The sequence below is a fragment of the Sturnus vulgaris genome, chromosome 1 (assembly GCF_052056855.1).
Source record: "Sturnus vulgaris isolate bStuVul1 chromosome 1, bStuVul1.hap1, whole genome shotgun sequence".
Taxonomy (NCBI): Eukaryota; Metazoa; Chordata; class Aves; order Passeriformes; family Sturnidae; genus Sturnus; species Sturnus vulgaris.
Window position 1 is genome coordinate 75,092,483 of NC_142243.1, and position 26,116 is coordinate 75,118,598.

General features: G+C 45.5%; 1 protein-coding gene and 1 long non-coding RNA gene across 2 annotated transcripts in view; one reads left to right on the forward strand and one right to left on the reverse strand.

Annotated features, from left to right (window-relative positions):
• Positions 1 to 7,732: 7,732 nt before the first annotated feature.
• On the reverse strand, positions 7,733 to 8,432 carry LOC148225311 (uncharacterized). Its single transcript, XR_015805554.1, has 2 exons — positions 8,305 to 8,432; positions 7,733 to 7,994 (listed from the first exon to the last, which is right to left on the reverse strand). It is a non-coding gene; the product is annotated as an uncharacterized LOC148225311 (long non-coding RNA).
• BCL2 (BCL2 apoptosis regulator) overlaps positions 8,372 to 26,116 on the forward strand; it is a 94,128-nt gene continuing 76,383 nt past the window's right edge. Inside the window, exon 1 of the mRNA XM_014872429.2 lies at positions 8,372 to 8,959. Coding sequence (XP_014727915.1) covers positions 8,372 to 8,959 — 588 coding nt within the window. The remainder of the gene's footprint in view (positions 8,960 to 26,116) is intronic.

Sequence of the window (26,116 nt, forward strand, 5' to 3'; positions counted from 1 at the left end):
ACTGAATTATATTGGAGCTCTACGGTAGGAAGGGCTTGAATGTATAGCTTGCCCCCACCATAATAGTGGGGGAAAAATAATGCCAAGATACTTACTGTCAAAGTAAATTCAAAATCTCAAATGCTCAATCTTTTAAAAAGACATTTGTATTAAATTAACAGAGAGACGGTATCAAAGATAGATTGAGGAAAGCATATGCTGTCTAAAATGTGTTGATGTTAATCTTTAATTAATTCCCCAGCATTCTGAGTTTTGAGATGGGAGATGGCCATTTTGCAACTGGAACTCCTGCTTTTTCCACTTAAGTGCAAGTAGCAGGCCAAACTAGATTTCTCCTCAATCTTTTTCATAATTTAGCCTTGTAAGTGAAATAAGATTCTCTTGTCGTTCCATTTAATTGGGTTTTTTCCTGCCCAGCCAGTACCAGGCACACTCTAGAATAGGTGTGTGCATGATTGTCTGTCAAAAGCTGGTAGTAAAAGCCTCAAGAAGTAATTTCCTTTCCTCTATTACTAGAGGGGGACTTCAAATGAGGTGTCTGTCTTGCCATTCCTCTCATCCTTTCTTTTACTACTTTCAACCTAAGTTGCTCTAAATTGGTGGGAAAGGTCGACCGTGGGTGATGGTCTGCAGTGGGGGGAAATAATGCTAGTAGGCTTTTGGATGAAACTTGCACTGAAGGAAGTGGAAAGTGCAAATACTTTTTTTTTTTTTTTAACCCAAAAGATGCATATCTAATTTTTGGAGGTGGGGGGACAGGGCAGAATCTAACTTGATATGGGAGATTCATTTCATAGAATTGATTGGGAAGGTTTGCCGTTTGGGAATACCTTGATAAATATAATACTAAGTCGCCTCTGCGGTAGAATACTGCCAATCCAGTCTGAAATTTTCTTTTTTTAAGTTGAAAACAAGTTTGCTTTCAGCTTGGAGGGGAATCCCCATGTAAATTTTAAACCTTTCCAGTTCTAATTCTGAAGTTGATTCTGTACTCAGGCTACTAGAGCAGTGTAAATAAACATAAGGGGTGAGAGCAAAACATACATGACTAACGGAATCATTTTACCAAGCACCAAGAATCAACTCCCTTGACCAACTGTAAATAATGTATATAAAATGAAGTCTAAAATAAAATTTTTAATGTCATAGGTTACATGCAGCTGAGGGAAACAGCTTTTTCAAAGCTAACAGGTGCTTCAAAGAAAGTTGTTAAAATGAAGTGTGTTGGTCTTTATTTCAAAGCATTTACTCAGAAGAAGTGCTTTCCCCCTTTTTATTTTAAGAAATTTTAACAGGTGTAATAAAAGTTTATGAATCAGAGATGGATGTTCCTGTTTGTCTAGAAGACTGTTTTGATTTCTATTCCTTTGTGCAGAAGCTGCCAGCTTTGCTCCTCTGCAGTTTCATCTGGGAAGTTGGTGTCCAATCCTTTTCCACACAGCAGAAAGACGGGCCATGGGTGGCACTGCCTCAGTCACAAGCACAGGTTGGTGTCTTGCGAAAGCTGGCGAGGCAACTCAGCTCTTGTGAAGGCAAGACCCTATTGCCACATAGAGAAGGAGAGATGTCAAAGAAAGAGATATCCAGGGCTGGATGCAGCTGTTGGCCTCCTTCCAATCCAAACCATGGGGCCTATGGATCCTCACAAAAAGTGAAGATGGTTAAGGGATGAGTACAGTAAAAGGCATCTGAAAGCCAGGAGCTGTTTGCTATGTTGGACCCTAAGGATATTATCCAAGTATCTCATCCAGCTGCCTTTCCTGATGAGCGCAATTAAACCCCATTAAATAAACCATAATTGCAGGTTGGGCGTGCTTTAAGTGTTTTACAGTAGCATTATCTGCTCTGTAAGCGCTTCCAGCCAAAAAGGATCCACTCCACACCTGTAGCATTTGCAACACTGGCAGGATGAAAGGCAATCTCCCATTTTAGGAATGCACTCTGAAAAAGTGAGGACGTTTGCTCAGGTTAGCCTGCCACCATCCTGGTTAAGAATGAGGAAAATACTCATCCAGGCTTCATGGGTAGTACCTTTTCCTATACTTTTTACATGCAGAAAACTGTTCTTTAAAGCATTGTGTATGACAGACAGCTACTTCCTAGACTGAGATGTTGGGCCACACATTGAGCAAACCAGACGAAAGAGTCTGAGCAATAAATGGTGGCATGCACCTGATAGCAGAGAATCGTGTGCATCCGTGCAAGTCTCTACAAGAATATCGCTTTCAAGGCATTTCATCCAGCTTGGCAGAGATACTATAGATCCGTGGGTATTGTGGTCTCACGGACAGAAACAAACATGAAAGGTCATGTGGTTGGTGGTTAGTTTTACTCAGGACATATTAGAAAGCTCTCGCAGGAACAAAGACATGCAGAGTAAATGAATGCTGGCACGGGAAGGAGCAGCACTGAATGCCTGGAACTGAGGGAAGCACGGCCATAAGGGGTGGCACAGACAAATGCCTCACTGGACACGGCACCAAAAAGCATTTACAGAGCCATTGGCTCTGTGAGGAGTGGCTTGCTAATTTGCATATGTGCAAATTCCCCACCTGTGGGCACAATCTTAGTGGACTCTTTCAGTAAAGCCAGTATTTAAGCTGTGCTCCAACACCATGAGGCAATGGACCTCTTCAAATGTCATAAATGTATTTGCCTATATTGCTCTAAATGCTTCTTTCAGGTTACTCAAATTAAATTACTGTTGTTGGGTTTTTTGGTTGGTGGTGATGGTGGTTTTAATTGTTTTCTAGAATAGAAAACCTCTGCAGATTTTCAGAAAAAAATAAAGTGGCAATGTCCTTGCTCACTATGAGTGCAAACACATATCCTGCTAGTTTCGTGCCTGCTCAGGCAGGGCTTTAAACAATGATTTGCTTCTCTCCAACTTCCCTGCGTGTGAGTCAAGGAAATAAAAGGGTGGGCAGGTCACCAGGAACCAGGATTGCTGCTGAAAGCCTACTGATGTTAACACAAAAGTACAGGGAAAAGGTGTCTGCTTTCAGGTTGTTGGGAATTTTAGAGTTGCCAGGCATTACAAACTTTTCTACGTCATTTGTTAATAATACATCTGCTGTACAGCGGGCATCTGGGAAGCCTCTGAAGAAGGAGCAGGCTTTCCGGGATCCTGTCTGGTCAGTTGCCCGATCATGGATAAAAAAGCCGTCTCAAGAAAATAATCTCTCCCTCGTGCTACCAGACCTGACTGATGACTGATGGCAATGCTTTCACCTCTCTTAAGTGTCAAAAGAGATTTCTGCAGGTGAGCTGCTGCTTGTATTCCTAATCAAGTTCCAATTCTTTGTACAGCTAATTCTTCTTGTAAGTCTCATTAACTTTGGTGGGCTGACTCACATAAAGGTAAATGTGTGTGGAAGGACTTGCAGCATCAGTTCTTGAGTAGCCAGCATCTTGTTCTGCTACCTAAAAGTCCCATAATGATTTCTTAGCTTACTTCGTGCACTGATTGCATGTTCCTTAATAAACCCTGAGCTTCTCTTGCCATTTCTTCCATCTGCCTCCAAAACTGTATTGCCTTTGTTTTGGATGTCTTTTTAACTGTTGTTTTATCCTGCTGAGCTCAGACAAACAAGCAAGGCAAGAAGCAGTGCTGTGATGCAAACTTGTGACACTGTAATAGATGTTTATCACCTATTCAGGTAGCATGATAATTGCTTTTAAGATGCCGCTCCCTTCAATTAGAGCCGTACAGGTCAGATGCAATGCTTTTGACGTTTAATGTTAAGAACAAAGCTTTAAATGTGCATAATTTTGTTTTGCTTTTTTACAGAGTCCCAATTTGTCATTCTTCAAGGCACAGTTTTTGTTTCCCATGACTCAATGCTAATACCCTTGCTTAAAGCAAACACTTCCCAGGATTTTCCCTTGTGTTTTTCATATTTTTGGTACAGTCTCAGCTGTGTTTAGCATTAGCAAGCTTTCTGGTGAACCATGACCTCTATTTTCCTATTAAATTTTTTAAAATTTAAAATGCTAGGAGCTACCATTTCTATAGCAAAGTGCTGAATGTAGAGCTGGTGACGAAAAAGTATCATCACTAAAACCCTTTCAAACAGAGTATCTCATAAAATTTTGCTGTACCTGTTTCCATCAGGAATCAGTTACAAATTATGAAACTCTTATTTTACTGATTGTGTCCTCATTACATTCTGTTCATTTAGCTGGTCTCACTTGCATTTCTACATGCAAAATACCTTTGAATGCTATAAGCAAAACCATTGATATTTTCAATTCCTCCTTACAAAAGCCTATTGATTCTATGGGCATCTTTTGCATGATTTACTCTTACCACACTGATTTACTCTTTGGACTTTAAAACTGATCTTGCTAGAACGTCGTTGTGCAGCTTACCCAGACAGGATTTCTGTGTTACTCAACATCTCTGTCTGATGTATTTTCAGTTGCAGTGCCAACTGCATTACATTCAACCATCAGCACAGTCACAGACCGAATGAGCTCCGGATTGGTTATGGCCGTTCGGATTTCCTGTATCACTTGTTTCATTTAAACCATGGAAATGGTTACATGGAAATGTCAGGTTACTTTCAGTGGTGAGAGACTTCTTTTTCTTCGTTCTCTTTCGGTGGAAGAATATAAAGGTGATGATGCTATTTGGTTGACAGATCCCTTGTCTGTATTTCTGCCATCAGAAGTCATCCCTCGGCTCATAGCAAGCGCCTTACTTTTGAGAGTCTTTCATATGGATGTGGATGAGATGAGCTTGTGGTCCAGCATTAAACCATGCTGTGAGTTACACACACGCCTTGGTGAGGCACAGCCCTTAGTCCACCATTGCGCAGAGTATCATCAATCTTACCTGAACTCGTTTCACTTGCTGTCCTGCAATCTCTGTCCCTCTTAACCCCCGAGAACTCAACCACAGCCAGCCCCGTTTCACACATCGGCAGGCGGAGCGCACACGGGACAGACCGGAGGGCACCGCCTCGCTCCTTTTCCCGGGTGGGTACGAGGCGAGCGAGCCCCTCGCTCCCGTGAGGCCCCGGCTGCCGCGGCCGAGCCCGGAGCCCAGGGCGAGCGGTGGCCGCTGGGTGGCAACAGCCGCCCGCTGGAGAGGAGAGGAGAGGAGAGGAGAGGAGAGGAGAGGAGAGGAGAGGAGAGGAGAGGAGAGGAGAGGAGAGGAGAGGAGAGGAGAGGAGAGGAGAGGAGAGGAGAGGAGAGGAGAGGAGAGGAGAGGAGAGGAGAGGAGAGGAGAGGAGAGGAGAGGAGAGGAGAGGAGAGGAGAGGAGAGGAGAGGAGAGGAGAGGAGAGGAGAGGAGAGGAGAGGAGAGGAGAGGAGAGGAGAGGAGAGGAGAGACAGGAAGAGAGGGAGAGAGGGGAGGATGCTGGCACTAGGTGTGGTGCCGAGTACCTCCCCGTGCCCCCCTAAAAAACAGATGCCAGAATGATTAAACACCCTGAACGCCTCCTCAGGCACCTGGAAAGGTGCTGTTCCGTACATGTCAGAAACCATTTCCTCGGTGCAGCCTCGAAACAAATCCCTGGATCACCGAGGGAACGGGTGAGCTCCGTTTAGGGGAATCCTTCTCGTTTGGATGCGGAGACTTTCCCTTCTTCTGTTGGAAGGAAAGCTGCTCACCCTTCTCACACCAGTGCCATTTCCTCAGAGGAGCAGCCACCCTGTGAACTACGCGTGACAGGTCCGTGCCTGAAGGAACCATCTCTAAAAGCAGATTTGGAGGGCAGGGTGCATTCATTCCCAGTGGCCCCTGTCCAAGCGAACTCATGGTCACAGCTTCGTTTATGCATTTTATTCCTTTTAGGTTCGGGGTATTTTATAGATGAGATTATCAACTCAATCACCCTTATATCGACAAAAAAAAGAGGAGAATTTATCAAACGTCTCTTTTCCCCTCTGTTGAGCAGAGAAAAGTGCCGGGAATGTCCTGCTCTCTTTCGGCTTGGCATTTCCCCGGTATGGTGCCCCATTTCAGCTGGGGCAGTCCCAGCATCACACATCCCTGGCCCCCAATGTCGCTGCTCGGGATGGCAGGGGGGCTGAGTCATCGCTATTTCCCAGCTCTGTGGGTTTAACCAGCTTTAAAGGTTAATTCTGCTTCTTTGGTCAACTCCGGATTGACCTAATCTTCATGCAGTTCCAGAAGCCCCTCTTCAATGTGAAAAAAACTCTTCAGGCCGGGGGGTAGGGACAAACCTGAGCTCCGTTTCTACAAGAAGTCCTAAATCCCAACTCCCTGCCAGTGCCATCTCCTGAGCAACGACCGGGCGGGCGGCCTGCGCGGAGCAGGTGTGCGGGACCCCGCACAGCCGGGATCGGCTCCGCACGGGCTCCGCGGCCGCGCACACCCCCGAGTCAGAATGCACGGAGCCCTGAGCGCCTGCAGCGGACCACTTTGCTTTTTAAAAAGATGTATTCGGACTTCTATTTTTTTTTCTCCTCGTTTCATTTATTAAAAAAAAATATATATATATTTAGATGAATCCACGCGGAGTGGCAGAGGCGCGGAGCGGGACGCGCTCCGCCACGGAGGGCCGGCAGCCCCCGGCCCCGCCGCCGCTTCCTCCTCACGGGCGGCGGTGGCGGCGGGGCGGCAGCACTGCCCGCGGCCCCGGGGCCGCCCCTCCGCGCCCGCGGCTCCGCCGCGCTCCGCGCCTCCCCCGCCGCCCCTCCGCCGGCCCCAGGCCCGCGCCGCGATGGAGGGCGGACCCGGACCGCGGGGGGCTCATCGCCTTCCCCCCCAGCCGCCGCCTATTTTTTTTTTTCCCCTTTTTTTTTAAGCACCCCCCCTCCCCATTTCCCCCTTTTCTTGAATGAAGCGTGAGGCGGAGCTCTAGGAAACCACCGCGCCCGGCTACGCCGCGCGGGGCCGGAGCCTCCCCCTCGGGCTCCGCTCCTCCCCGCCTCTCCCCGCCCCCGCCGCTCCGCTCCGCTCCGCTCCCCCCGCCGCCGCCGCCGCCGCCGGGAGAGCTCCCCGCCCGCGCCCGCCGCCGCTCGGAGCCGCCGCCGCCGTCCGGAGCCGCCGCCGCCGCCGCCGCCGCCGGCAGCAGCAGCGCGGAGCGCCCGGAGGAGCCGCCCCCGGCCGGCGGGGTGCGCGGGGCTGCGCGGGCGGGCGGGCGGGCGGGCAGCGGCGCCGCGGCCGCGGTCCCCATCGGCACCAGTCACACCGCACACACGCCCCGTCCGCGCCCCTCTTCGGCAGCGCCAGGGGCTCTTCCTCCGCCGATACAAAGCTGCTCGGGAAATGGCAGCAGTCAAAAGCAATTTTCCTTCTTTATTTTTATTTTCGTTTTTTAATTAATTTTTTCCGGTCTTTCTTGTGAAAAAGAATTAATTTCCTAAATACATACAATTTTTTTTTTTTTTTAATTTTTTTGGTGTGTGCGTGCGTATGTGTGGAAGCACCCGGTTCCTGCGATCGGTGTCTGAATGAAACTACGTAAATGCATATGTCTGTACGTTGCACTGGAGGGAAAAACAGAGCACTTCTGCGAGAGCTTGGATTCAAATGTGGTTCATCTGGTCTCCAGGATTTTCCGTCTCTTTGGGGTTGTTCGCCTTCCCGGGCTGCGAGGCGGGATTTTCTGAGCTTTGACACATTTTTGGAGATGTCTGTTAAACAGGAGTCTGGGAAAAAACATTTGAAATCGTAGAAATAATTTTTTTTTTACCCCTTTCCCATCCCCTTGGTGACTTGAAGCATCAAAGCGACCAGAACTTAACGCTTCTGAAGACTTGTGATGTTTGGATTTTATTGTTGCTATTTTTCTTTTAGAGGAAACTTGACAGAGGAACATATTTATAGTCCAAGTAAGTACTTTACAGAGGAAATTTAGTTTGTGTAACTTAACAAAAAAACCCCAAAACCTAGTGTTGAAATTCTAGCATAAAGTGCATTGGATTAACGTCCATCCAAGGCTGCTTAGCAAATCGTGTCGAATTGCAGTTTTTACAGTGTATGTTCGTCCGCTCCTTCGTGTCCATGGTAGTCCAGCACCTAGGGGAAAATGCACCTGATTTTGAGTCGGTATAATATTTTTTAAGATGTATTTCAGCACCGAGGAGGAAATGATGCTAAAGTAAATGTATAATAAGTAATAAATGTGCACCTGGAAGTAAAGTATTTACAGCATTTTAATCCCTATTTATGCCGTGCATCTCAAACCGAGGAGGAAACACTGAGAAGACAAAAGTACCTCCGAGACCCCGAGAACACCCCCACACCAGCATGAATGAAACCGTGTCCAATACAATAACTGGATTATAATTTTTGGTGGTTTTAATTTTATTACTATTGGCTGCTTTACTTTTTTGGGTTCATCCTGCTCCTCTTCTTCCTCTCTCCCTTCCTCTTGCTGCTTCCTCTTGGGAATTATGGCTCATCCGGGGAGAAGAGGCTACGATAACCGGGAGATAGTGCTGAAGTACATCCACTATAAACTCTCCCAGAGGGGATACGACTGGGCTGCCGGCGAGGACAGGGCACCCCTGCCTCCAGGTCTCTCGGCTCCTGCTGCTGCTGCGGTTGCTGCTGCTGCTGCTGGGACTTCCTCTGATCACACTGGGCTGGTGTCTCCGCACCCCGAGCCCCCCGGCTCGGCTGCTGCTAGCCACGTGCCCCCGGCCGAGGGGCTGCGCCCCGCACCCCAGGTCGTCCACCTGGTCCTGCGCCAGGCGGGGGATGAGTTCTCCCGACGCTACCAGAGGGACTTTGCCCAAATGTCTGGCCAGCTGCACCTGACGCCCTTCACGGCCAGGAGCCGCTTCGTGGCCGTGGTGGAGGAGCTCTTCCGAGATGGGGTTAACTGGGGCAGAATTGTGGCCTTCTTCGAGTTTGGCGGTGTGATGTGCGTGGAGAGCGTCAACCGGGAGATGTCTCCCCTCGTGGACAGCATCGCCGCGTGGATGACTGAGTACCTGAACCGGCACCTGCACAACTGGATCCAGGACAACGGAGGCTGGGTAAGTGTCCCGATCCCTCGCTTCCTCTCCCGGCTCCGGCCCGTGGCTGGTGGGACCCTGGGTTGGGCAGCGTCCGGGAGATCGCACTCGTGGGAGCAAAAGGTTTGCCCATGGGAGTCTGCGCTGGGATGTGCCAAAGCAGTGCAGGCCTTTCGCCAGTTGTCAAGTTTCACCTCGGTGCAGGGTACGGTGGGGTGTTTGAGGTGGGGGAAACAGCTACAGCTCGTGAGCGAAAGGGATGAGCGAGGCACTGTCTCCATCAGCGGTCTGTGGTCTCCATTTCTCCTGTCCACCCTTGCCTGTGGGCAGAACCAAGGCAGGTTCCTAGCCAAGGCAGTCCAGTGGGGAGATGCCCATCCAGCTGCCAGGGAGAACAGGCACATTGCAGCAGGTCCCAAGCAATGTCAAGACAGCTGGGACCACCTGTGTGTGTGCGTACAGTGTCCCTACCTGTGAGGGGTGATGCACCAGGCTGGTGTGCAACAAACACGGGATCCTGGTGTTACCAGCAAGCAGGTGGCCATTGGTGACAGTGTATGCAGCTGTGGTTGCCGCTGGAGTGGGGTTTTATGGTATAAGATATGTCTAGAGCGAAAAATCTTCGTCTCGAGATGAAACAAAGGTGCTGGGAGCCATGTCTGTGTGATTGTTCTGGAAAATGAGTATTTGTTCTGATCTGATGGGTGGCTGTGTTTCTGGGGTAGAGATCACCTCTGTCTGGGGGAGGCTTCAGCATCAATGAAAAAGGGAAGATTCCCACTTGTAGAAAATGGACAGCTTTTTCACTTATATTCAGTCAAAAGCCTTTCCTTTTTCTCTCTCCTCTCTTTCCAGAATAAGTAACTGCATTGAATTAGACGGGTATTCCTTTCTTTTTTTTCCTTTATTAGTTGATATACTGGAACAAAATGTGGTCCCAGTCACTCTCCCACAAACCAAACCTGTTGTATGTGTGAAGCTTTTGATATTACTGTTTTAGACGGAGAAATGGCAAAAGTTATACTGAAGAAGAAACCTGGGTTGAGAGCTGGCATAACTCACCTAGAAATGGAGGTCAGCTAGGTAGGACACTGGCAATTTCAGGTTCGGTCTCCTGTGAAATACAGAAAGCTGACTCAATTACACAGCACACCTTTAAGAGGTGTGTGTAAAAAATATATGTATGTTTCCCAGTTAACGTATCTTTCAAGCCTGGTGTTTGTTAGCACTGGGTCTCTTGGTAAATCAGTGTTAGGCTAAATAATGTGCTGCCTGCATTGACCATCTCTGTTAAAAAAATGAAGGTGTTGCCTTCCCTGCTACTGAACCCGCCTGACTAAAGGGGATTCATGTCCAGGGATGCAGAGGACATCTCCTGCTGCTATAACAGAGGGAGCAAGGCTTTGGGGCCCTTTTCTCAGCAGGAATCCACATTGTGCACCTCCCAAAGGAGTGTTGCTGATCCCTGGCTGCAAGTCACACTGAAGGCAGGATTGTTCTCCTACTCTCCTCTGCTTCCATCAAGAAGAAAAAAATAAATCAAGATTCATGGGGCCAGAAGGGGGAGCAAAAAATGTGTGTGTGTGTGTGTGTGTGTGTGTGTGTGTGTGTGTGTGTGTGTGTGTGCGGGGGTGTGTGTGTGTGTTATATACAAATTGGCACACATACACAGACACACACTTATGTATGTACACACATACACACAGAATGACTCCAGCACTTGGTTGTTGGGACCACAGTTGTGAGAGAGAGGTCTATCCCGTGGCCCCCAGGTTCATAGATCACTACAGAGGGTTTGTTACTGTTGGGGGGGGTCTTTTTCCAGAAAACAGATAACTGGAGGAAAAAACAAAATCTGCAAATGGTTCAGAGAGGAGCAGCTAAAGGGTTGTTCAGAGAGGAGCAGCTAAAGGGTTAGGGATTTTGCGATTGCACTTCTGGGCTGGGATGCCTAACTTGTACGTAAGTCCCTCCTCAGGCTGGAAGCCCGTCTGCGGAGCTGGGGCCCTCGATTTGCTCCAGAGCCAGTGAAGTCATTCTGTTGACTCCAGTGAGCTTTGGATCAAACCGTAAGCATGCTGGGGATGTATTGTCCTGTGGGTGTATTGTGTAAAGAGAAACATAAATAATGAATAAAACCGAGAATGTGAAAAGACAGGTGTTACCAGACGTGATTGGCCAGAGGAGGCAAGTGCTGGAGCTGTTGCTCGCCAGTTAGAAGTACAAGAAACTCGGACTGCCTTTAAAAGGAAAGGATGCCTCTTATCGATAGCCATTTAATTGTTTATTGAGGTTTCTTATCAAGAAAAGTTACAGAATTTGGATGCATGTGATGCCGTTTACTGTTGCTTGCTATTTGTAATGTTCAAATGGAAGATGTACAAAATACTACCTGAAGGTGGCTTTTGCCTGTCTCTCTGGTACATGACTGGTACCTTTGAGCCCTAGCATTAAACACAGGCAAAACCTTCTAGCTGGTTACAAAGAACAAAAGACTAACATGGAGTTGCAAACACAGCTTTTGGGGTCCTCTCTTCAGGCAGAAGAAATCAAGGAGAGAGTGGGGTAGTGGATTTTTCTTTTTTTTTTTTTTCCTTTTTCTAGATTTCAGGATCTGTCAGGATGCTTTAATATATGCGCTTGGTCTTCAGCTTTCCTCTTGCACCATATCCCATGTACGAACTTTATTCATAAATGGCTCTTCCAAAGTAGCCTTGTATGGGGTCATGCTTGGTGGGACTTCAGCACAGCCACTTGCAAGATCTCCCTGTCTTGCAGGGTGCTACAACAGGCAGGAGCCCTGGCTGCTGTAGCCTTCTCCTCCCTTATATTTTGGCTCCCTGGCATTTTGTGGAGTGGTAAGTTTATTAGAGGCTGCACAGTGCCAGAGAAGAGAGCGTCACAGTTAGTCATGAGAGTATGTTTTACACGGTGGATAAGTTGGGCAACATGGGCCTTGTCTCATGAATGGGTGGGCCTGTGTCTTACACTCAGGTCTGAAATTTGGTTGACGTGTTTTTATTTGTCTGTTTGGTCTGAATCCATTCTGTAAGTTGGCAGTGTGTTTCCAGGATTTGAATTCTTTATATTGCAAGGGAAACAAAGAAGGAAAGCATATCGAAGGGTAGGGTGGGAGGGGGATATAGCTGGTGGAGTATAAATTTTAGGCACTAGACATCGCTGATAATGGTGTCTGGGGTTGTTAATGCCCTTACAATACACGGCCTCATGGGTTTGTTCAAAACTTAGAAAAAGCAACAGATGGGGACTGCACGTAATCTGCATTATTAGCTTGTGGTTCTGGTGGCAAATAAATGCTGCTTTCAAAGATTTTCACTTCGGCCAGGATACCACAATATTATACTTTGGCCTGATAGCATCTTAATTGTATTTTAAAAAGAAAAAAGAGGAGAACTAGCTCATCTCTGCAATTTTGTGGTACTTGGTATAATGTATGCTTTCTGATTGAAAACTTAATGACTTCATTTTGATTTCCAGAGCTGCAGAAGGACTGGCTTGGCAATGGCCTGTCTCACTTGGCAACTTTTTTGACATTGACATGGGGAATACTGAAGGGATGCAGTCGGTGTGGGAGAAACAACTGTGTTTGTCTTAGCAGTGATGGGTTCCCTCTTTGGGCTCACAACCTAACAGACGTGGGAGCCATGCTTAGCTCTGGGCACTTCTAGTCCAACATATGGCTTTCTCCCCAAGCTGTTCAAGAAAAAAACAAGAGCATGAGCACTACAGAAGGAGACACGTGCACCATCATATTTACATAGACATGATGCAAAGGAGCCCAGGTGAGAGAAGCAGAGAGAAAATTTAGCCAGGAACACTTAAAATTAAGTTACCATATTTACATTCGAACCAGGAATGCAATGGCCATGTGTTTTCATTTGATTCTGTTCCTTTAATTTGGTTCTTTATATTCTGCTCAAGAGTTAAGGCCACATACAGGGAAGGATTTAGATGTGTGAAGTGGACCTTAGGTGGAACATAAGCTCTTGCATCCTCCAAGAGCCTGTCTAGCCAGGGCAGTGATGGAAGTCCCCGGCTTCTCATTGTTCCTCACCCAAACTAGTCGGGAGCTGCTTCTGCCCCAGGAGAAGGGAGGCACTTCGGGGCTGTGTGGGACACTGTTCCCAAGAACCTCTGTGTCCCGAAGCTGGCAGGCACCCTCTGGCTCGGCTGCTGTCACTTGGGTGCCATCCTCGCCTGCAAACGCATCTGAGAAGAAGCCCTCACTTTTCCTGGCCTTGGTTTTGTCCTCTCCTGAGCTTTGTCAATGAGACTCTCTCCAGCCTGGCAGTGGTGCATCCAGCATCTCAGGAGGTTTCACTTTCCAGATGGCTGCTGATTTTGCTAAGGTGTCTTCCCCTCTGGCAAGAGGGCTCCTAATTGTACAGGGGTGAGATTTCATTTGGTGAAGGAGGAAGAACTAGGGTGTCTAATTCCTGCAGTCTGATGTGTTTTCTCAGGTGGCCGTCCACAGCCAAATGAATAAATGCTTCTTAGACGAGCAACAAGACCCCAGGTTTCCTTTCTCCAGAGCTGACTGTCCTAATCACTGAGCTTCCTCTTTTATTTTGTGCCTAGTAAATCATTAATTTTCTTTGCTTGGTGGCACACCTTGGAAAGGAAGCTTGGAGGATCGCTGTGCCCTGCAGTGGTCTGTGGCTGTGTCATGAAGGTGAGGGATGGCAGATGCATCTGCCTCCAGGACAGAGCTAGAGATCATGGATCAGGGTGGCACAGGGCCCTTCCAGAGCTCGTGTGAGGGGCACTGACCAAAATCCCATCCCCTTTGGGCTCTGGATTTGGGCTGCTCTGCCAGGCGCCCACCTTCCCAACATGCTGCTTCTTGTGCAAGTCCCAAGAAAAAGCCTCTTGCTCTTTCAGCACAGCAGCACACCTTGCTTGGAGAGGGATGCCATGTGCTTTGCCAAGGCGAGCCTGGAGCAGAGGCACTCTGACTTTCTTTAGCGGCGATGTGTGGCCTCCTAACGACTCAATCCCCAGTGGGGCTAACCCCAACTCACTGTTTGACTGGTAAAAGGAAACTATCTGAAATCCACTCAGTTAAATAAGTGAATTGGCAGTTTCAAGTGTTACACCTTCTAGGTCCTTTGCCAGTTTTTGTGGCTTTGTGGGTTTATAATCGTATTCTCAAAATATTATCAAAATATTTTTCTTTTTGCTGTTGCTGAAGAGCAAGAAATTCATTCTGTGCAGGATCTGTGCCGAAGCAAGGAGAAGAGCTAGGGCAGAAAGAGAAAATTATTGTGGTTCTCTAGTCCCTTTCATTTATAATAGCTTTCTCTGTAACTTGTAAAAAAAGTAGGCTGCATATTTTCTCAGAAGTCTGTTTTTTTTCTGAAAAAACAACAAAAAAAATGTATTGACTGTGACCTTTAAAATTTCAGAACCAGGGGTCTCACTTGTGGAGATGATGTCATTTGCCTTGATCTTGCAAAGAACTGTAAACTTCAAACAGCAATCCTATTAAAAAGTTTTACTTTACTTTCAATATTGAGAAAGAAGTTTGTTCTGCGCCTGCACTAACACAGGCATCTCCCAAGCTGCTGTGTTAGCTCTGCTGGACAGTAAGGAGCTTAGTTTTGTGAGCATGTAGCTTGAAATTCAGAGTTGGTAATCCTTGAAGAAAATCCAGTTGAATTTTTCTGCCGAGGCACAAGTGTTCCTCCGATGGCAAAGCACAGCTCTAGCAGGAGAATCACAAGACCTATGCAATGATGTGTGAAATTGCATGTGGAGCAGAAGCATTTTCCCAGCAGCCAGGTCCCAGGGCCTGGGCTTCCTAAGGCAGCACTTGGAACTTTGTACTGCATCGCCAGCAAACATTAAGCCCTTGTGCTCAATACAGGTGTCCTTGATGGGAGGTTCATCTCCCAGCAGGTCGGAGCTGGCATGGTGGAGGGAGCTGGATGTAGAAACGGGAGTGGCGCTCAGGTGCCGCTCTGAAACCTCTGCTGTGGTTTTGGTCTCGTGTGGTGGTTTGTGCCTGGCGCACGCAGAGCCAGCCTTGTGCTCTGCCATCGCCACCGAGGGATGCTGGGCTGGAGCCTGGGGCAAGGGTGGCTGAAGCGGTGGCTCTCTGATTGCTGGTGCCAGATGCCAGCAATCCTGCTGTGTGCTTGTCTCCCATCTTGCTCTGCAGTCCCCGTGCTGAACCAGCCCAAAGGCTTTTAGCATCACAGTCCTGCCCCAGAGCTCTGGTAAGGCAGTGGCCACTGGCCTCTGACCTGAGGTCTGGGCAGCCCCAAACTGGGTCAGCAGCCTGGGCAGTCATGGAGCTGATAAACAGTGTCAAAGATCTGATTGAATAATGACTATCCTTTCAGCAAAGAGGATTTTTGCTTCTTGCCTGATTCATTTCCATCCCTTTTGGTGATCAGGGTTATGGTGAGATGTTCTGGTTCTTTGCCTGTTTTTGCTTTCTGCTCCAAGGTGGACCAGCAGTCCTCAGCTTCCTGACTGCCCCCTTCCATCCCTGCTGCTGGCACTGGGTGCTGGGCGCTGCCACCTGGCCATCAGGAGCTGTGTGTGCCAGGTCTGGCCTTGCCCTTCCCACCTCCATCCCTGCTTTATTTTCCTTCACACCCTTGGGAGGGTGGAGCCCAGCCCTGTTTGGTTTGTTGGTTTTTTAAAAATAATTTATTTATAAGCACCTCGTGGCTGCCCTGCTGCTGATTTAGTAATATAATAACAACATTTGTTACTCAGTGGCAGCAAAATACTGATTATTTCTAAGGGCAGTACCAGCCTGTTTTATTTTCCATTTCATGTATAATAATAGGATGAATGAAGGTGTGTGATGCCATAAATCTTCTCTTCCCCAGCAGGATAACATCCAGGCCTTCTTGGCAAACATGAATGCAGATGACAGATTTGAGGGATTTTTATTTTACTCTGGCTTTTAGTCTCATTAACAATGTGATGACTTTTTTTTTTTTGCTTTTTTCTTTCCCTTTTGGTTCCCAAAAGACTATGAAACCAGATAACTTTTCCAAATGCATCTGAGAGTCTGGAATTTATTTTCTGTTATTTTATCTTAATGTTAGTTTGCTGTCATAATTATTGTATATTGATAGACTTTGCAAAATTCCCCCTTGCTGGAAAGTTCCTTGCCAGTTTCTGGATTTTACAGTTAATGAGTAAGAAAACAAATCTGATGTTAGAAAGTGTTGCTACTGACTTCAATAGGAACAGGAAGAGGCACTTAATTGGACAATTGTAGTTGTGTTTACTTTGTATATGTGGCAAGAAAAATAAGATCAAATGAAAAAGCCACAGGTTTTCAGCTAATAGAGAAAACCAGCCTTTTCTGCAACACATGATTAACTTTTGGAAGTTGTTTTCGTGGGAAAGCCGTGAGTGGAAGTACTGAGTTGCATTCAGGAAAGGTTTAGACATTTATTTATAAGAGTAAGGAAAACATCTATGCTTTTGTTTGAGTCAAATTGCTTGAAAGGGCAGTCATACACCTTGGGGTAAATTTAGCATCAGCTGCTGAAATCAGATCACCAGGTGCTGAGAGTGGAGCTTTCTCCAGGTAATGCTATTTCAAAATCAGCAATTCCATGGCTTCTCCCCTAGAGCACCTGGTGTTGGTTGGTGACTGGAGATTCTGGGATGGATGTGCTGCTGGTCTCATTCATCCAGGGAAAACTTACTCCTGCATGTGTTTTGTTAAGGCAATTATAAATGCACTTGATGTCTTTCTAAGAGCAGCCACATCACAGAATTTACTCCTGTGCTGACTGGAGTTCTGTTACACATTGCCACTTCTCACTTAAAGTTGTAAGTACATCCTCCTTGTATTTGTCATCGAAGTTCTGTGAAAAGAACCGGGTGCTGGGTTTGACTCGGTGATCTTAGAGGTCTTTTTCCAACCTAAATGATTCTGTGAGTCTATGATTTTGAGTTAGTTGAAAGAAATAGTCTGCATCCTTCAGTGCATGCATAATTTTACTGCTATTTTATGTAGGAAGCATTAAAAGAATGATTCTATTTTGTTGATTGAAAAGGCAGCTCAGTGGGTTTTGGAGTACTTCAGTGAGTAATTTAAGAATGTGGGCCAGGTACAATCAAAAAGAAAAAGCCTCATTTTACCCCGTGTAGTGTCTGAAAGAGGCCATTGCACAGTTGCTTGAGAAAGTAACTAAGAGTCAAAACCTAACTTCCTCTTCTTTCTCCTCTTGAATACAAGATAGGAAATGGGGTAAATCACTAATCTCTCTCTTTTTCAGTTAACCCATATATGAAATAAGTATTCTTGCTATACAGCATACAAGGTATGAGAAATTTGTTGTTCCTCATCGTGCTATCATGAATTGGGCTGATTGGGTCTATAATTTAAAAAAAAAAGGAGCGATACAATTTTGAACAAAATGTCCACTTTAGTAATTTGGAGCTTAGAATACAGCTCAAATCTGTAGCATTACATTTTGTCATTGCTGGAGCTTGCTAGCCTGGGAAAGAGCAAAGTGAGTCAGATTGTGAACTTATCTTGGGTGAGATTTGAGTGGAGAAAAGATAAAACAAAGGAGAAAAAAGTTAAATGGAAATTAGGCTTAAAGTTTTTCAGCTGCACTGTTTGGATGTGTTTAGCAATGCTTGTGATGGAAGCAGATCAAAAAGATCAGTTTCAGGTGTTGATTTCTAGTTTTTATGTCGGGGAAGGGTGACCAGTGAGAAATGGCAAGTGACAGTATTTGTGTTTTCCTTTAAGTATCAGCACAGTTCATTGGGTGTTTCAAGAAGGAATTTGTCTTTCCTTTTCTATTCCCACTGTATGTAAAAGCTGTCTGTGGTATTTCAGGGAAGGAGCAGTATAGGTATATCATATGCATCTGTAGGAAGTATCTTTACACACTTGTATTCTTGTGTTTCCACTCATAAGCTTCATTAAATGTTCAGATGCAAGCAGCAAAAGCAATTTTAAACTTTTTTTTTTTTTAATAAGTAGTAATCAAACCTTTTGGCTTAACTATCAGCTTGAAGTTACTCTTAACTATCTTGCTGAACTGAGGCTTAAGAGACAAAATTCTTTTTGCATACCTTGGAGAGACTTGAACGAGTCACTAGAAAGATGGGATAAGAACACAGATAACAGAACAGCAAAATCTATGGGACAGTCCTGTAGCCTGTTTTTGTGATGGAATAACTATTGCAGGCTTTGTCTCTAAAGGAATGAGCTCCTTTCTTAAGAATATTCTTCATATGTTCAGACTATGTATTATAAAACGTAGTGGATGATCCTATTTCTAATCTCATCGTTTTAATAGAGAAAAAAGCGTTAGAAATAAATCAGAGATTAACACATTAGATATACTAGAAAAGATAAATGAGTTGGCATTTCCGTTAGCAGAATAAGGTGGTCAGTGCTGCAGATAGATAAAAGCTGTTGGAATTCTCAAGAATGAACTCATAGCTTAAAAAATACTGAAGTAATGACTCCCTCCAGTTCATAACTGAAGCAAATTCTACACTATGCTCCAAGTGTCTGCAAATTTTTGTTCAAGCCAGACATATCCAAAGCCCCTCTCCCGAAGTGATCTGGCACATCATGTTAAGACACATTCTCCAAATATCTAATCCCCAGTCTACTGCTGGATACACAAGGTCCCGAATATAACTGAGAAGGAATCCTAATGCCTGTGTTATTTCCAGGTTCCAGCTTGACCTGTTCCTTTCTCTGTTTTCCAGCTCTGCAGTAATTAGCAGCACTGCTGTGGAGCTTGGCTGAGGGAAAGGCTTTGCTCCTCAAGGGGCCAGAGTGCCGCAGCAGGGCGCCCCGACAAGGGAGAAAATAAACCAATCTCTTGAAATGTCAGGTGGCAATCAAGGCTGCAAGTAAATGAGCTGGTCTGGAGTCTGTTCAGGCTTCTGCAGTAGCTCACGGCTGTCTGCAAAAAATCCCTGCAGTAGAAAATCCGCCTATTTGGCTCTGGGCTGAATGTGTGGAATCCTTGCCTGTTTGGAGTCAATAGCTTATTTTTTTTTCAGTGTGGGTGCTAGAACGGGTGGTGTTAGCCTCACACAGCAGTGAGCATGGGGACAGACCCAGAAAGGGATCAGTAAAATGTTGTACAGAGCCTTGGTTACAGCGGGTGGTTGGGCACGGCTGTGCAGTGGTGGAGAACTGGAGCAAGGCTGCCTAGAGCTTTTCCTGGCGAGTGCTTCTCAGCTTCTCCAGGCATCCTCACTGCAAGGGGAGCCCAGGATGCCACACAAATCCTTCTAACTGCACCTGTGTGGGACAGTCCCACCAGGACTACAGCAGTCTTCTAGAAGTTGGTCCTGCTCATCTTGGCAAGTAAAGCTGTTCCTCAGCCCCAGGGGCAAGCTGGGGAGCCTCCCTGGTGCTCTGGGAGCATGAGAGGGGAGCCTTTCCACTCTGCTCTCAGTCTGGGTGGCACAGGTGGTGGAGAAACCTGCCAAGGCATACTTTTGCACCTTTTTTCATACCCATTGAAGTGGATTGTGTCACAAGAGAATAGTGTATTTATTTTACAAGCAACTGGATTTTTCCTGCCTTTAAAAAAAAAAAATATTTTCCCCAATGCAGTGAGAAGGATGCTTGTGATATGGTAGTACATCCTGCAGGCTGGGACTTCTGTGGGAGTTCAATGGACTGAAGGAAAAGGCAGCACTGGCACACTGTTAGGCTATGTAAACTGGCCTAGGGTTTGTTTCAGAAAATTTGCTTGCATTTTTTTTTCCTCTCTCTACTCCCTTCTCTTCTCCCCTGCAGACACAATACATCATTCTTGCAAATGCAACTGTTTAACTTTAATAACTGGCCTAGAGCAAAAACTGACAGTGGGAGAGGAGCTGTTTGGTTTGCAGTTGCTGACAGATGGAATAAACTACCTGTTCTTTTGGAAGGGATGGACAGGCAGCTTGTTTGGTTTTCAGGAGACTTTGATCCCTAAAGAAACTCCTCTCAACAAAAGAAATAATGACTGGAACTGTGGCAGCTCAGTGTTACTGACTGCTCTTCATATGTAAGGCTTCAAGTTTGATGGGGAAGCACTGTGTGCAGATGTCCCTTGTCTCTGTACTTCAGAGCTTTCTGCTGAGAGCAACTCCTCATCCTGAAAGGTCACTGTTACCAGTGCCTTGGGAGAGACCCAGAGTCCTGCTAAAATCTGTTCCCTATGATCAAGGTCCCCATCAGGCTGGTTTGACAGGAGGTCTTCAGAATAGTTAAATGGCTTGGGTTCTCAAAAACCTTGCCTTGAAGCAATGAAGGCTGAATGATTAAGTTAGAGATTAAATAATTTTGCAGTGAATGGTTTTACCTCTGGCTCCTTAAGAAAGTCAGCCTTCTTACTTGGCCAGTTCTCAGAAGAAAATGGCATCAGTCCCATTTCCTCTTCTCTTCCCTCAGGGCCTGCCACCCTTTTTATTTTTATTTTTATTTTTTTCCTCCCAGGGCCATTAGACAACATGCAAATTATTGTTAATAGGTCCAGAACAATCCTGCATTCCCAGTGGGATCGTTAGGGTCAAAGCCACCGTGTGCCAGTCCTCAGTGTGATGCTAATTTTGGCCGTGTCTGCCCCAGGGTCTGGAGGTCAAGCGGAAGGGGGCTGGTGAGCACACACCCAAGCAGGACCTGTCCCTGCAGCTCCCTGCCCACAGCAGGCTCTGGCCAGCCTGTGCCTGGGGCTTCTTCTGACGCCCTGGCAAGGCTGGTGTGCTGCAAGGCACTGGCTCCTTCCTTCGCCTCTCCTGCAGCCTCGCTGAAGGCTCCTCAGAGGGGACAGATCCTCCCCTGCACAGGGACCTTGCCACCCTGAGCTTTGGTGCAGAGTCTCCAAAGGACAGGGATGGATTTGGGGGAGCTGAGGAGAGGATGCTCTACCCCCACATTTCCTTCCTCTGCCGGTCCCTTCCTCCCAGGAACCCCGAGAGTCCTTCCATGGAGGAACACGTTGGCAATGAATCTTTCAACATTGGCTTTGGAAACTAAATGGACTGTGTACCACAGCTCAGAGGGAAAGGAAGGGCAGCTGCCTTCAGGCCTTAGCCTTGGGCTAGGTTCTGTCTCTTGCCTTTGATTTAAAGTCTTGGGATTTTGGCATTGTAACTGTTGGCAGAAGGATTAGGGCATTTGCAAGACTTCTTTTGTAACACATTTTACGGGAAAGTGGTTGTAACTATATTTGAAAGTGAATGTAAGGGACAAAACAAAGTATGTCTGACATCACTGACTGAAGTAAAAGTAGAGAGAATTGGCTGTCTCTGTCAAGACTGGGATTGCAAGTTCCTTTTCTCCTACAAGACTTGCTGAGGGATGGTTATGCCTGCTGCAGGGCAGAGGCTGAAATCCCCACCTCGGTTGCACTTCGGCAAATGGCAAGACCTTGACATCATGTCTTCACCCTAGGTTTTGGTGGGTGAACAAAATTAAAAAGGAATGCATTAGATTTTATGAAATACTTCCAAGCAGTAGTTTGACTGGGCTTTTTTCCCCCTCTCTCTCTTTTTGACCTTCGCAAAGTTTCTGTGCACTCCACGATGCTGTGCTTTCAGGTGTGCTTACCTTTAAAAGGTAGCAAGAAACTCGCTCAAGTCTCTGACTTCCAGGGAAGCAGAATGAGAGGGCTCAAGCAGAAAGTGAAACTCTGTAAAAACACAAATGCAACAGAGCAGCCTTCTTTCATTTTCCCAACTGAGCATAATGCAAAAAGTAAACAGTTGGCACAAATTACTAATACAGGTTTGCCAGGAGGCTGATCAAAACCACACTGAAATCAGCAGTATGTTTTGCATGAAGTTCAACAGGTTTTTTGCATCAGACCCGTTGCAAGGTAGAGAAGGATATTTTTTGAAAGAAAAATGCCATTTGAAAAAATGTGGAAAATTCTCCTGCTCTACCTCCTACATGTTTCTATTGTCAAACAGTCACTGATCTTATTTTAGACTTGACCTTCGTGTTCTTTCCACAGCACACAGGCTGAATGACATGTTATTCAAGTTCTCAGACAATATTATGATATATCTGCTTTTATATTTAGCTGTAACTTTTATTCTCCTTATAAACAAACCCACCTAATGCAACCACCACCTATCCAGGGAAAGTATTTCCATTCCCCTCAGCTTAATTTGGACAAATTTGGCATGAAAACATTCAATAGTTCCATAATAACCTTTGCAACAGGATGCCTGCTGTGCTGACATGCAGGTCTAGAGCAACTTGTACCATGTGCCAGGAAATTGCATTCTTAAGAAAAATCTAGACATAAATTCTGAACAATCAACACTTAAATTTTGAGAAGTCTGGCAGCAAGCTGTTATCTGCCTCATGGGTTTTCACTTTAATGACTTTTTACTTTCTGAGCACTGCTTCTCTGTCCTTTACGCAAACTGTATGCCCCCAGCCCAAGTAAGCTGAGCTTTGGAGAGGGGGGCAATTCCCTCTTGTTGCTGTTGTGTGTTCCAGCACTGCACCTTGATGTGGCAGGATGGTTTTTCTTACCAAAAGAAAGCAGAGCTTAGCTGGAAGTTACATAAATGGGCATTCACCTCTCAGTGGGCATTCACACAACTGCTGGGCTGCAGTGCAGTTCAGCCTTGCCTTCCCACCTGGAGAGTTGGAAAGAAGATGGAGGATGGGAAGAGATGGAAGTACCATCAGATCCATCTATCCTAAATCAGCTAGGGACATCCATCCCTTGGGACAGGATGGTTTGTTGAAGTATGAGGGAACTGAAGACAGGGAAGAAAAGGTTCTCCCTGCCTTGAGGTCTCTGAACACTTCATTCTTTTTTGCTCATCTCACTGAAAGTGGAACAAGCAAAGTGGAACTGCATCTATATGATGCCCATCTTCCAGAACTTCTGTCCTGCTGCCAGCTTACACAAAGGCTCCATGATTCTCAAACATTCCCCAGACCTCCATCTTTCCTACTTAAGGGAGCAACAGCATGGCTGGAAGATCTTTATGTGCCTCTCTGCCAAGACCTCCTAGGTGTGCATTCCATGTTACATCAGCTAAAAAAAGGTGGTTGTAGACAGAAACAACTGGGTCCCTGAGCCTTGCTGCTAGGAAATTGCAAGAAAAGTTGTCAAGACACACACAGCTCCTTAGGAAAGAAAAAACCTGCTGTTTTTTGTGATGAGTTCAGTAAAGCAAAGGGCCAATTTAATCAGCAAAACATTAAATGGAGTTCTAGCAGGAGGCAGGGTCGGGGAGGGGTGTTCCATGGAATGAACTTGAAGCAAAATGAAGGGCTGTGAAACTGTGTGAACTGAACCCCATCAGGGAAGGCTTACTAAAACTTGAGCCAGGAAAAATTACAGTTCTATAAATAGCTAAATTGAAAATTGAATGCATTCGTGTGTGTGGATGCACACATCTATCTATGAGGTCGTGTGTAACAGAAATACAGTAGTACTTCATGTGTCGAGGTTTTTTTTTAAGTAGTGGAAAATGTTTTAATGACTTTTTCTTTTTTTAATTTTTTCCTAGAGACAGTACATTATGTTCTGTCCTTAGGGCCAAAAACACAAAGTGCCTATTTTCATGAGGAATCCTACAGAAGGAGGAAGGGAAAGTATTATGCAGTGAAGCAAGAGTATAGTAGCCATTCCACAGTGATTACACATCCAAGCAAAGCCTGCACTAGAAAAATCAAAAATATATTAGAAGCGGAAAACAAGATGTGTGAAGTGTTTCCTATTCCCTCCCCACGCTTAATGACAACCAAGCAAGCAGGGAGGCGGTCATGGAGTTTAAATTTAACCCCTTGTATTTGATAATACTGTATTTCAGTGGCAGGCAGCAAGCATGTTATGTACACACTAGATTGAGAACTTCCTCTGCTTATTAATTTTGTTCCCTCAGAACTTTCAGTTATTTTCAGTATGTTAAAATAGTCCAGACACAAACCAGAAGTGACTGGAAGCACTAAATAATGCAGCAGACTTTGTAGAACTAAGGTAGTTTAAATGAATCCCAGCCTGAGCAGCTCCTTAATTAAAGTGCAAAACTGTTTTTAGTTTTACACTAGTAATTTGTGATTCCAAGTTTGACACCCTCCCCCTTTACCTTTTAATACCTTTCATTCATCCTGTGATGGTCTAATGATGAATGAAATCAGTCTTCAGGAAAAAAAAAGAGCACTTTTTTCCATACAGAATTTAAATGAATTTAAGAATCTGTGCAGTTGTTCAATTTGATTTAAGAGCAAGACACAGTCTGGAGTGGTAATGCCCTCATACCATGAGGGAATCAACTTTGTATTCGAGTCCCCTTTGCCGGCTTGTTTAATCGTTTATGATAACATCAGTAGCTTGGTAAATGATGTAATGGGAGTTAAATCAGGATGACCAACATAAACATCTGTCAGTGCATGTGAACATTTGATGTATGACCCCAGGGCCCAGCGCAGCAGTCAGTATCTTGGCAAGCAGTCCTTGGACATCCGCATCAGCCGCGGTTTCAGGACCGCACGCCGCAGAGGCTCCGTGTCCTCTGCTCTTGCTGCTAGCAGGGTATGTGATCTGGCTGCTCGGTGTCAGGTGTAGCACTTGGCAGCAGGTCCCCTCCTCACTGGGGTACAGCTCACCCCAGTGCCGAGGGTCAGGGCAGGGCATCAGCTTCTCCCAGTGAGCCTCAGCTGGCACTTGGTGTAGGGCAGGCTCGTGCTGGTCCTCTGAACGCAGCAGAGTTTTACAGAGGTAACCAAGGTTGCTCTGAGTATCCATGTAGTTTGAGATTCACAGTCCAATTTGCACCCAAAAAACCCCAGCCTTAGTGTTTTGTGAACATAATTTCAGAGGAATGATTTCCCAGGCTTGGATTATGCTGGTGTTATTTTCATTCAAAATCATCTTGTCATCATGTTCTTGCATAGATTTGTAATTTTCTGAAAGCAAGCTGGCTGGTATGTTCATGCTGCTCATAAATCTCTTTTTAAAACTTTTTTCTTTTTAATGGAACTCATGTGGGAAGCTAAAAGTATCTAATATAGACAAACATGTGAGTTACTGGATGTGTGTGCCCTCTGCAGAAATGGATAGAAAGGATATGAAAATAAAATGTGTTAGAGAGGAAGCACAGAGCTAGGGGAACTCTGCCTGTTACATTTTAGATTAAATTGTTTTTGGAAGGCAAAGTCTTTGTTGCAAAGGTAACACAGGTGAGAAATGCCACAGTGAAGAGTGCAGGAGGTGGATGATTGTGGCTCCTTGGTCATCAGTGAGCCTCAGTGTAAGCAGACGTGAAACTATGGTTGGGTCCCATGTGCCCACCCACTCTAAGAGCAGCTTTGCTCTAACGTGTGGAGAGAGGGGAAAACTCTTCCCGTTTATGCTACGTCCTTGCTGTTATAAAAGTGGTTGCCTTCACACAAAAATGAGGTACTGCCTATAATTGATTTCAAGAAGAGCCTTTTATAACTCAAGAGTAAGTACATGAAGTTGCAGAACATAGACTTCCTATTGCCTTGAGTTTTCAAAAGAGAGCTGGCAGCACCTCTTGGGTTTTATTATGGCTATAATATATAGAATCTGTTCTCAAAGAGAAGGAATAAGTTATATGTTCTGTAGTTATTAGTATTTTTTTAGAAGAAATGCAAGCCATTCAGGAGTGCAACTTAAGCTCCATTACTTCAAAATAAAGCTATAGAAATAAATATAATTGCAAGCTAAAATATTTTATCTCTTTAAAGAGGCACTGCCAGCTTTAAAAATGATCATAATTAGCTGGATATGTTTAAATTAAAAGTGCCAGAACAGCACACAGTTATTCTAAATGAGAAGGAAGATTGGAAAAAGAAACCACCCCTCCTTGCCAGCAGTTGAGCGCACATGCACCACACATGCCCAATTTGGTTTTTACAAAGTATGCTGTCAAGTGAATACTGTCATGTTCCCTGTTTAATCAGTTTCCTCTTTTATTTGTGCGCTGTTGTATATAAAAGGAAATCTGCTTGTAAAGTCAGGCTGTTTAATAATTCATTCAAAAATGATTAGAGTTCAAGGGGAAAGTTGTTCCTTTAAATGACTGAACCAAACAGGAAAAAAACGCGGGTAACAGAGGTTGAAATTCACTTCTCCCAGGATTATGTATGGTATATTTAAATTCCATGTTCAGATCTAAAGATCTGGCTTAAAGTAGAATGCCAGTAGTTATCATCTT